Source organism: Lepidothrix coronata, unplaced genomic scaffold (assembly GCF_001604755.1).
Source record: "Lepidothrix coronata isolate B3197 unplaced genomic scaffold, Lepidothrix_coronata-1.0 Scaffold349, whole genome shotgun sequence".
NCBI classification, from domain to species: Eukaryota; Metazoa; Chordata; class Aves; order Passeriformes; family Pipridae; genus Lepidothrix; species Lepidothrix coronata.
Window position 1 is genome coordinate 5,797 of NW_016690529.1, and position 11,642 is coordinate 17,438.

The following is an 11,642-nucleotide window of genomic DNA, read 5'->3' on the forward strand; positions in this document are numbered from 1 at the left end:
AAAGCTCCTGTGTAACATGATAATCCAGCTCAAAATCTGCAGCAGTGAATGAAAAACACTTTCTGGTTGACTACAAAACCAAACAGGAAAACCCTTTTCTTTGGGACTGTGCTCTTTACTGGTTGCTACACCAAATTTTAACCTAAAAAAGCAGTCTGGGACAGGAGTGAAGGGGGGAAATGGTGCTTGAGGATTGTCTTTGCTTTTCATTTTGAGGTGAGCTGCAAATCAGACTCTTCTGACACAATTCCTGAATGAAACATCCCAACTTTGGGAGGGATCTGCATTCACAGGGGTTACCTCTGGGAAGAGATTTGGTTCCATTGATGAGAAGAGAATTGCAAGAGCAGAAAAATGCACTTGGTCATGAGAAATATCCACCTGAATGCATTAAAGACACTTTCACTGCAGTGCCTTACTCATAACTCTTTGCAGCCATTGACGTCTTTGGAATTCATCACCTTTGATCAAGCAATAACTTCAGTTGAGATGGCAAAAAATATATTACACATTTAATTCAGACCAACCTTGTCCTGTATTAGAACATCAAACTTTCCATTTGCTTCTGTTGTTTATTAAGAAAACCTGCTCCTTAAAATTATTAATTCTTTCATGGTCTTCCTTCACCTCCTTTAATTTAGTTCCACTAATTAGTGCAGTCAATGCAACTTCATCAACAGCTTTCCCTGGCTTTAATTACAGCTCAGCATCAGTCTGGACAGACACAGACAAAGACTCCAAGCAAGACATTTTATAGAGATCAGGCTGGAGTTGTTTGGGCTGACAGGACAGTGAGTCATCCAGAGCCTTCAGGTGAAGCTTTTCCAAACCTTCTTCCTTCGGGGACCAAAGCTCCCCATCTCCAAACCTTTATTCCAACACAGTCAGGCTGGAACAAAGCAATGCCTGATAAAGCTCAGCTTTGCCAGACACAGCAAATAGGAGACAGGTTGTAAAGACACTAAAAAAGGGTTAGAACTTAAAAATCTTCCAGATTTAGTCCTTTAATCTCTTTCTCCCAGACGTGCTTCCCAGGCCAGCAAATTCCCAAGGCCAATTCCCTTGTGAGAACACTGCACATCCCTCTCCTCTTCCCCTCCCAGACTTACCAGGGTCTGAGCTCAGCTGCCAAAAGGTGCTGCACCCACCAAAAAGCTCGGGCTGAACTCAGAGGGATCCCCAGCCCTCCCACCACCCTTTCCCTGACCAAACCCCACTTCTCTTCCTGCTTTTAAAGGGATCTTCCCAAGCATCTCATCTTTATAAATCACCTGTTTCTGTCTCAACCCATTGCAGGTGAAGGCCAACTCTTTGAGAAGGGGTATCAGGCTTGAATTAAAATGTACAGACAAAATAAAAATCATCTTCCACGATGAACTGCACACTCACACACTGAAATCTGACTCCTTGTGTTTTGGCAATGGGCATGAGGGGCTGGAGAAGAAAGAAGGACAGACAGACTCGGAGTAGGATGCAGCACAAATTTAATGAGGCTGGGGAATGGAATATAAAGGTAAGGAACACATTTCTATGGTCCAGTAAGGACAGATCCCACTCATCCCTCTCACAGTGACACACTCAGCAACCTGAAATCTTCTTCACTGGTGAAGTGAACTGCACTAATTCAGCCATGCAGGACAATTCCTGACAATTCCGTGTTTTCCCTGTTATCAAACACAAACACAAAAGCAGGACAAGACATTTGATCAGAAATACCAAGTAAAGCACAGCAAAAGACAAGCGAAGGCCTGGTTGGAGGAGGTGCAAAGCTCCCACAGCTCCGGCGGCTCCAGGGGAAGTTGTGGGTGTCCAACATCACGTCTGCAAACCGTGGCCGTGAGCCCAGGCCGGTGTCAGGTCGTGCTCCAGAATTCCTGGTGATTCCTTCCCGCCTTTTCCCTCATGGAAAGCGCTAACAGGGCCCGTAGAAGCCCCCGCGGAAGGTGCTGGAGCGCCGGGAGGGCCGGTTGTAGCCACCGCCCAGCCCGGGGTAGCCAAAGCCCCCCAGTCCCAGGGAGCCCCCGGAGCTGATGGGAACCCCCCCGGCGCTCAGGGCGCTGCCCACGGCGGCCGAGGCCGAGGAGCCCACGGTGGTGTTCTGGGGGAAGGAGCTCAGGATGGGCCCGGGCAGGGTCACCACCACGGGCGAGGGCTGGATGAGCACGGTGGAGTCCTGGCACTGCCTCACGCAGGGCTCGGTGCAGCTGTTGGCCAGCGGGGTGGGGCCGCAGGAGCCGGGGGCACACAGGTCATAGCAGGACATGGCCGGGGGTGCAGGACCTGAAACAGGGGCAGAGAGGGGGGTTACTGTGCTCACACCAGTGACCAGAACAGGGGCTGTCCTGGGACCCCTCCAGGAGCTGAGTGAGGAGCGGTTGGAGGAGGAACCCAAGTTCTTAAGGGGCACCACAATATAGGAAAGAGATGAAGCCCTTACAGAGCATCCAAACAGAGGGCAAAGAGATGGGGAAGGGCCTTGGTTTGAAGCTGTGGGAGGGCACTGAGGGCACTGGGTGTGTTCAGCTGGAGCAGAGGAGACTGAGGGGAGACCTCACTGCAGTTCCAATTCCTGGGCAGGGGCAGAGGAGGGACAGGACTGAGCTCTGCTCTGGGTGAGCAGGGACAGCACCCAGGGGATGGCCTGGAGCTGTGCCAGGGCAGGCTCAGGTTGGATCTCAGGAGAAGGTTCTTCCCCCAGAGGCTGGTTGGGCACTGACCAGGCTCCCCAGGGCAGTGGGCACAGCCCCAAGGCTGCCAGAGCTCCAGGAGGGTTTGGATGATCCTCTGGGGCACAGGGTGGGACTCTTGGGGATGGGCCTGTGCAGGACCAGGAGCTGGACTCGATGGTCTTTGGGGGTCCCTTCCAGCTCAGCACATTCTGGGATTCTGTTCTGCTGATCTGCTGAACCCTCCACACTTGGTCTGTGCGGAACGTGGTCACACCACTCTGAACACACCCAAGAACTCACGAGAGACATTTCATGTGCACCTGCAGGACCTGAAAACTTGATTGGATCCCAAAGTTGATAAATAGCCCTAAATGGTGAACGTGGCTCATTGGCATATTAATGATTATTATGACTCACCACCAACATAGGAAATAGGAAAATGTAATTTTTTTATATCAAAACCCCCTTCCTCCCTCAGAGAAAAAAAAGGCTGAATTTGCCACAAAATGAGTGAGAAAAAGCTACAAAACCATCAAGGCAATAGTTTGTTGTATAAAGAGAGAATAAATGGCTTCAGACTTACCTTGTTCACAGCAAAGAAGGCAAGAGAAAGGTCTGGCAGAGCCTGGAGTTGCTCAGGTTTTTATACTGAGCCTTAAGTTGCCCAACAACTTGGGCCACTCTTTGTGCATGAAGTGATTTATGAGCCACTACTGATTACATGTTTTTTTGCCTCAGTATTTGTGTTTATTACTCCTTCACTTCCTTATCTTGTGGCACGTATATCTGACCACAAGACTGTTTCATCTTGAAATATTCTGGGCCAGCCTAATTCCTGGGAACAGTGGAATGATTAATTCAGAAGGATTTGTTCTGCCTTCAAAACCCTCTGGATCTGCTTGGGGTCATTAGAGGAGATTAAGCATCATTTGCATAATGCAGTCCCTGCTCCCCTCCTCTGCCAGGTAAATCCTGGGGGAAAACATCAATTGCTGCTTTTGGAAGTGAACCCATGAGATTTGGGCCAGTCCTTCCCTGGACACCTCCAGGGCTGGGCACTCCCCCACCTCCCTGGGCAGCCCCTGCCAAGGCCTCACCACCCTCTCCAGCAAGAAATTCCTCCTTTTAAGGAAAGGAAAAGAGAGACAATTTTACAGGCAAATTGCCAAGAACACTTACAGTTTTCACCCAGCTACAGCCCCCGAAACCTTTCCTGGGTCTCTAATCCTGGGCCTGATCTCTTTGGAGTTCTTCATGGAAAAAATCCACTTTTATTCTCATCTCAGAGCTCAAAATATCAGCAGCTGTGTTCAGGTTGAATAAAAAGGTTGCTTTGCTTGGTGAGATTTGTTCCCAAGGAGGAGTTTTGCAGCAGGTAAAGCTTTGCCAAACCCAGCTGTGGAGGCAGAAGTTCCATCCAAGAATCCTTCCTTTCCTAGAGAGTTTCTCCACCCCTGGAGGTGTCCAAGGAAGGACTGGCCGTGGCACTGAGTGCTCTGGGCTGGGGGACAAGGTGGGGATGGGGCACAGGGTGGATTTGATGATCCTGGAGGTCTTTTCCAACCTAAATAATCCTTCTTTTATTGCAACACCCATTTCCCCAGCAGTGTCTGGCTCTGATGTGTCAAAGACCAGTGGACCCAGTTGGAGAATTGTCAAAAGTCTATAAAGTGTCCCTTGGAGCTGATTTTTCTGTGACTTTCCAGCAGCACAAAGAACTGGAGCCTCTTCTCCAAGGGGGACTTGCAGGATAAATGGTGAAGGGAAACATCCCTGAGCAGTTCCAGACACAGGGATCAGTCCTGGGGATTTGCTCTCTGAGACATGTAAATGAGCCCCAAATTAGGGCTGTCTTTGGGAAGGTCCCCTGGGAACAGAAACTCGTTTGGCTTGGTCAGAGCTTCCTGAGAACTTCAAAGTTTATCAGAAGCTTTATTAAAGAGCCAGAATGCAAAGTGTGACATTAAGTGCAAATTTAAGATACGTGACCCACATTTGAATTCCCATATCACTTGTTTAATGACATGTCATTAGGATTTGGGAGTGCAGGGCAGTAATTGGGCTGTAAAATTTATGTCATTGTTTCTGGCTGCAGGAATCACAGCTATTTTATTTATTTTAAATTCAATGTAAAAAGCTCAAGGTTTGGTTTAAACCATCTCATATTTCAAGGGGATTCACAAAGAAACTTCCCTGGTTGTTTTTAGCTTCCCCAGCCCTGTCCTTTCCTCAGTACTTCTCCATATTCTGAGGGATTAGCAGCCTGTTTCAAAAATAATTTCCTCCTTAGCAGCTATTTGAGGAATTAATTTGCATAACAGCATCCACAGTTTATTGTCATCAATTTTTTTTTATTCTCCCTTCATCCAAGGTTTGCTTGGGAAACACAAAACACCTTTAAAATCTGACTGTGAGTTTAAAAAAAAAATCCAGCAACACCATTTTCAGAGTTTTCCTCAGCCTTCCTTGAGAATGATTACAATAAACATTGTCCTGACTCCAGCCACTGCATTGTACAGTCAGAATGGCTTTAATGGCCTCAGCTTTGAGATGAATTAAAGTGAGTGAATTAGAAGTTCACAGACTTTTATAATCAAGGACAGACCTGTGTATTCAGATTATAATTAAACCTTCTTGCATAATGTGAGAACATCCTCCTGAGACACCTGAGAGTGACTAAACTTCTGAAAAAAAAAAAAAAGAGATTCTTCATCAAAACTGAAGTGGGGTTTTACTCACAGTAAATACCCTGGGGGAAGTCTCCAGGCACAAAAGTGACCCCAAAATCCCCATGGGGAGGAGCTTCCCTGGCAGGAGTGTCCCCTGCAGTTCGTTCTGAATTGCAATTAATTAGCTCATTACAAAGAATTAGGTGTCCCTGTGATCCGAGAGGGTTCCTGGTGCAGGCAGAGCCTGTGATTTGCTCTTCCCCACTTCTGCTGCCCAAATAACTCCCCCCAGGGCAAAGGTGTTCCAGCACAGGCATTTGTGTCCTGCCCAAGGTACCTGAAAGGAGCTCAGCTCATTGCTGATGTTATTCAAATGCTGCTGTAAAGAACTGTAAAGTCTCTGAAGTTTGAGCTTTGGTTTGGCATCTTAGTTTATAATTTCCCTTTTTTTGTCAAAAAATAAATGTAGCTCAGTCCTGGATGAACACCTGGAGTATTCCTGCGAAGAACCAGGAGTGGTGTGGTCATTGTGCTGGAATTCTGCTGGGAACAGAACTGGAAAACAACACCAAAAATTCATTTCTGCTCGAGGGGAGAAGTTATTTAGTCACCAGAACCTCTGCAAAACAACACACCCAAAACAGGCCGGTTTTATTTATTTCTCAAACAAGTTTAGGGATTTTTTTTTTTTAAATGCAGATTTTAATTATGTTTCAAATTGGGAGAGTGCAATTAGTGCTGGGTGTGAGATCCACCTCACTGGGAGAGCAATGTCTTGGTGCCACCGAGGCTGAGGAATGTGGGATTTATTCCATCCCCTCGGAGCAGGGCTGTGCCTGCAATAATTGGGATAAACCCTTTGCACAGGTCATTTCTTCCTGCCAGGTGCTCCAGGAGATATCAACTCACCTGCATTTGGCTGCAGTTGTGTCCCAGGTTCCTGATTTAAATTTACTCCCACTGGTCATTTAGGAAGGGATAGATCACCTTCTTGTTTGGAGCTGCAGACCCAGGACTGACACACATCCCTCCCACACTTTTCCAGCCCAGGAGGAAGAGAAAGAATTTCATGCTCAGAATAAACTTGAGTGAAAATTCTGCAAAAAGTGAGCTTTTTGCTGAAAGATTGCAAAGTTTTTCAAATAAACAGCAGGAGACTTGGGTTGTGATGCAACATGACTTTAATGAGAGCAAAAAAAGCAGAATAAAAAAGCACAAAGTGTAAGTTGACGTTTCTAGGATTCAAGGCAGGAGCTAATATGGCTTTTCATCCTGGGTTTGTTTTCTCAGTGCTGCCCTGAACTGGGACAAAAAAAAGCCCCATTTTTACAGCAGTAGGAACAACCAAAATATTTCCTCAGAAACACGAAGGGTCAAAGAATAAGACAAGCAAAGGCCTGACGTGAGGAGATGCAAAGCTCCCACGACCCCTAAATTCAGGTGGGGTATTCAGGTGGGGTCGTGGGTGTTCAGCATCACCTCTGGACACCGTGGCCGGGTCGTGCTCCAGCATTCCTGGGGGTCGTCCCTGCCTCTCCCCCCTGCCTTAGCAGGGCTCCCCAAAGCCGCTCCTGGAGGTGTTGGGGCGCCGGGAGGGCCGGTTGGACCCCCAGGCCCCCCATCCCAGGGAGCCCCCGGAGGAGACGGGAACCCCCTCGGAGCTGAGGGAGCTGCCCAGGGCGGCCGAGGCCGAGGAGCCCACGGCCGTGCTCTGGGGGAAGGAGCTCAGGATGGGCCCGGGCAGGGTCACCACCACGGCCGGGGGCTGGATGACGTACGTGGAGTCCTGACACTGCCTCACGCAGGGCTCGCTGCAGCTGTTGGCCAGCGGGGTCGGGCCGCAGGGGCTGGGGGGACACAGCTCGTAGGAGGACATAATTCTGGGGCAGAGGCAGGGCTGGAACACAGGGAAGAAGGTTAAACCATTTAAAACCTGCAGTGAGTCCATAGAAGTCACCTAAGAGGGTAAGAGATGTCCAGGTACCTACAGAGGTGGCTGGGGAGGTCCCACCTCTGTCACACCACCTGTCACAGCAAAACCCACGGGTGGAACTGGTGTTTTACACTTAATTTTTTGCATTTGAGAGGTTTCTCTTATTTTCTGTGAGGCCTCTGAACTGTGGTGCCAGTCATGGAAGGTTTGTCCAAGCCCAACCAGCAAAGGGGTTTCCAGCCTTTAGCCAGAACCCTCTGCAGAAGCCAACCAGGTTCGTGGCCACCCACTCCCCCAGTGGTCCTAAAAACCCTCTAAAATGGAGCATAAATCTGCTTGTTCTGAGAGAGAACATTGCCAGAATCCTCCAAGTCCTGTCTCCTCATGCTCTGCTCCACAAGTAAATAAACCCTTTCTTTTCGGTACAAAGTTTCCAATTTCCCCTGGAGGCAAAACAACGAAACCAGCAATATTTACTATTTACGAAGAACCGAGAACAACCAACAACAAAAAAAATAAAATAAAACAAAAGCAGCCATCAAAGTGGCAGTTTAGCATTTAAAAAGGCACTGGGAAGGTTCAGACTTACCTATTCACCTGGGAGAATAAGGCACGAGAAGAGGACGGAAGGGGCTTGTGTTCTATAGGCTTTTATACCACGGTCCCGCTGCCTGCAGACCAGAGATGTTTATTATGCATGAGATCCCTTAATGGCCCATGTTTTGCATGCAAAACCCCCCAAACCCATCGACTCTTGTTGTTGTTGTTTGTTCCAAAATCTCTCTTGGTGTTGTTCTGCTTTTCCCCTCCCCCTGTGACATCCCCACCCCTTTCATCTTCATCCCTGGGCACCCACTTAACTGCTTGGGAAGCCTGCGGTGACTCCTGTGAATTAGGGCAGCAATTATGGTGCCTCCTGAGGCCAGTGGACATTTTAGGCTCCATTTTAGTCATTAAGACACTGCTTGAGGGGAGTGTGGGTGATGTTTAGTCCAAGACTTCGCTGCTGGAGGTGAACAATCAGCTCGGAGGTGACAGCCTGGGCTCAGCCCACAAACGAGGGCTCAGCTTTGCCACAGGACAAGATGCAGAGCAGATATTCCCCAATTTTGCCCTTCCCACACAAACAGGCAGCTGAGAAGAGCAGCACATTTCCATGAGTATTGCAAAGCTGGAAGAAAATTAAAACCAGTGAGAATTGCTGAGCAAGGACAGTAAAACACGTTCCTGCTTGGGCTGAGCTCGGTTTTATGAACCCAGCCCATCCAAACACTCATAAACCTGCAATTCTTTACCCAAACATACATTTTAATATCATTTCCATGCCAAAGTCACCATGAAATGCCAGGATGTGCAGCAATTATCACGACAAATTAAACATGAATGTGGACACTGAGGATGAACTTCAAATGTCGGGGTTTTAGAGGCTCTGTCTGAGCCAAACGACAGCGTCAGGAGAAATTACCCCCAGCACTTCTTCATTCCATTTCTCAGGACATGGTTTGCTGCCCAGCCAGCAGTGACCAGCCCTGGCTGGAATCCAACCTGCTGGAATTCCCAGCAGAGATGGAAAATATGCAGAGCCCAGGGATCAGGTGTCTCCTCTCAGCCCCTCAGCAGAGATAGGAATTAACTCCAGGGGCACAGAGGCTTTGAACAGAGGCTGGGCTGCAGAAGAACAAAGGACTTCAAAGTTCCCCCCACCTTCTAACCAGGGCCTCAAACATGCAAAGTTTTGGGCTCCCCAGTGTTGGAGGGACGTGACGAGATCTCAGTGCTCCCATCACCAGGATAATAACTCCATCACCAGGATAATAACTTAATCTCCAAGTATGTGGGTCAAGATCACTCAGAGGGCTTCACAAACGAATTCAGGTAAGCAACTTCAAAATCTTGAGTTATTTTATTAAATGTTTTTATAATTTATTAAAAAAATATTAAGCCAAATATTGATTTTTTATAAAATCTTTAAATCATTTTTTCTTTGCAAGAAAATTCTTCTCTCCTTTTTTTATAAAAGCTTTTTCTATAGAAAAAAAGGGTCTTTTTCTTGCCTTTCCTCAAAATCTCTACTATCTACAGTCTTTTTAGATATTTTAAAAAAATTAATTCCTTCTAGTAGGTGAAATCACTCACCCAAAGAATTCAACTCCCTTTCATCTGAGATAACCAAGGAATGCTTCCTCTCCCTCACTCTTCCCTCTGGGCACAGAAACAGTTTGTCTCGGAGGGTAGATAATATTTAAAAAAAAAAAAAGGCTCATTACCAGCCTGGAAATGTTGGCATTGATACTCTGCCAGTTTGGTAATTGGCACCCAGGGTTCACCCAAAAGCTTGGGAGCCTTTGGGTGCTCCAAGGGACACACCAACCCCGGCTCATGGACCAGGGACGGAGTTTCACACTCCCCACACTCAATTAAAGCCCTTTGTGTAACGAGCTGGTGCTGCCAGGCTGGGGAGGCACCAAATTGCCCCAAGAGCTGACAAATTACTCCATGAATTGAAATTCCTGTCATTGTGTTGACTTGGGAGTCTGGCTTGTGAGGGAACAAGGCATTCAAATGATCCTCAGGTCTTGGAGATGAAAGAAGCTTTGAGGAAGGGTTTTCATCTGGTGCCAGGGTGAGACTGGTACATAAACCAGGAGCAATTTCACTGCTGGCAACAATTTAACTGCTGGGGACAACTGAAGCTGCTGCAACGTAATTTACAGAATTTACAATAACTTATATTTTTAATAATGATTTAGTAATTTATATAAGCTATTAGAACGCCCCAAATCTTCACAACGTGATAATCTCTTCAATTTTTTCCCCAAACTGACTCTTTGAGCAACTGCTGCAAATCTCACTTAAATCTCAGGTCCTTAATTTTAGCAGAACCAATTTACTTGCAGGGATTTACTGTTTGCAAGAGCTTGTAGTGACAGGACAACAGGGAATGGCTTCAAAATGGCAGAGAGGAGGCTTAGGGGTGGATATTGGGGAAAAAAAATCTTTACTGTGAAGGGAACCACAGCTTCCCTGGGCAACCTGTGCCAGGGCCTCCCCCCCCTCCCAGGGAGGAATTCCTTCCCTGTATCCAACCTAAATCTCCCCTCTGTCAGTGTGACCCCATCCCCCCTATCCTGTCACCCCAGTTCCTGATGAACACCCCTCTCCAGCTTCCCTGCAGCCCCTTCAGGCCCTGGAAGGGGCTCTGAGGTCTCTTCACCACCTTCTCTTCTCCAGCCCCGAATTTCTCAGCCCGGTGAGGGTCCACTCAGGGATAAATTTCACCCAGGAAAAGTTTCCGAAGAAAATAAGAGGGGAAGGAAAAAAAAACACCAGAAGACTGGAGATGCCACAACAGCAACACTTTATTGAGACCAAGGAGTGGATTAAAATCCTGCGAAGCATCAGGCTCAGTGTGGGAAGATCGGGGTCAGTGTGGGAAGAACAGCACAGCTCCTGGGCTGCATCCCACAGGCAGAGTTCTCCTTTCAGTGCAGGATTGCACCTCGAGCATCAAGTCCCACCTCCTCTCCAGATTAAACTTTTACACCAGGTAGCACCAAATGCACTGAGGAGCAGCAGAGCCACAGACTGGACTGGGAATACAGAGCAAAACGAGAGGAGCGGCCTCATTTTAGGGAATGACTGATTCCCACAGCTCTGCTTCGGGTGGAGCTGGGGGTGTCTGAGACTGCTTGTGAAAGCTGTGGCCGTGAGCCCAGTCCCGCTTTGGGCCGTAACTCGGAATTCCTGGTGATTCCTTCCCGCCTTTTCCCTCATGGAAAGCGCTAACAGGGCCCGTAGAAGCCCCCGCGGAAGGTGCTGGAGCGCCGGGAGGGCCGGTTGTAGCCACCGCCCAGCCCGGAGTAGCCAAAGCCCCCCAGTCCCAGGGAGCCCCCGGAGCTGATGGGAACCCCCCCGGCGCTCAGGGCGCTGCCCACGGCGGCCGAGGCCGAGGAGCCCACGGTGGTGTTCTGGGGGAAGGAGCTCAGGATGGGCCCGGGCAGGGTCACCACCACGGGCGAGGGCTGGATGAGCACGGTGGAGTCCTGGCACTGCCTCACGCAGGGCTCGGTGCAGCTGTTGGCCAGCGGGGTGGGGCCGCAGGAGCCGGGGGGACAGCGCTCGTAGCAGGACATGGCCGGGGGTGCAGGACCTGAAACAGGGGCAGAGAGGGGGGTTACTGTGCTCACACCAGTGACCAGAGCAGGGGCTGTCCTGGGACCCCTCCAGGAACGGAGCTGAGCAGGAAACCAAACCCTTCAAGGCGTTGGAAGAAGAGGCTGAACCACCCCCCAGCTCTCGGTGGTGCAGTGGGACAGAAGCAAAGGTGCCCGGGTGGTCACTTCCATTTTAGCAGCTTTGCCTCTTTGGAGA

General features: G+C 48.8%; 3 protein-coding genes across 3 annotated transcripts; all 3 read right to left on the reverse strand.

Annotated features, from left to right (window-relative positions):
- Positions 1–1,912: 1,912 nt before the first annotated feature.
- LOC108509245 (feather beta keratin-like) lies at positions 1,913–3,270 on the reverse strand. Its single transcript, XM_017838590.1, has 2 exons — positions 3,253–3,270; positions 1,913–2,280 (listed from the first exon to the last, which is right to left on the reverse strand). The coding sequence occupies exon 2, from the start codon at positions 2,261–2,263 to the stop codon at positions 1,913–1,915; it is 351 nt and encodes a 116-aa protein (XP_017694079.1). The 5' UTR covers positions 2,264–2,280; positions 3,253–3,270.
- Positions 3,271–6,884: 3,614 nt separating this feature from the next.
- LOC108509236 (feather keratin 4-like) lies at positions 6,885–7,214 on the reverse strand. The gene has a single exon (XM_017838579.1). It carries the CDS (start codon positions 7,212–7,214, stop codon positions 6,885–6,887), a length of 330 nt encoding a protein of 109 aa, XP_017694068.1.
- A 3,839-nt stretch (positions 7,215–11,053) lies between these two features.
- On the reverse strand, positions 11,054–11,412 carry LOC108509267 (feather beta keratin-like). The gene has a single exon (XM_017838623.1). It carries the CDS (start codon positions 11,402–11,404, stop codon positions 11,054–11,056), a length of 351 nt encoding a protein of 116 aa, XP_017694112.1. The 5' UTR covers positions 11,405–11,412.
- Positions 11,413–11,642: the final 230 nt, after the last annotated feature.

What these genes read in the sequence shown, in the direction of transcription:
- LOC108509245 (XM_017838590.1), bottom strand. Translation starts at nt 2,263, where the DNA reads ATGTCCTGCTATGACCTGTGTGCCCCCGGCTCCTGCGGCCCCACCCCG.
- LOC108509236 (XM_017838579.1), bottom strand. Translation starts at nt 7,214, where the DNA reads ATGTCCTCCTACGAGCTGTGTCCCCCCAGCCCCTGCGGCCCGACCCCG.
- LOC108509267 (XM_017838623.1), bottom strand. Translation starts at nt 11,404, where the DNA reads ATGTCCTGCTACGAGCGCTGTCCCCCCGGCTCCTGCGGCCCCACCCCG.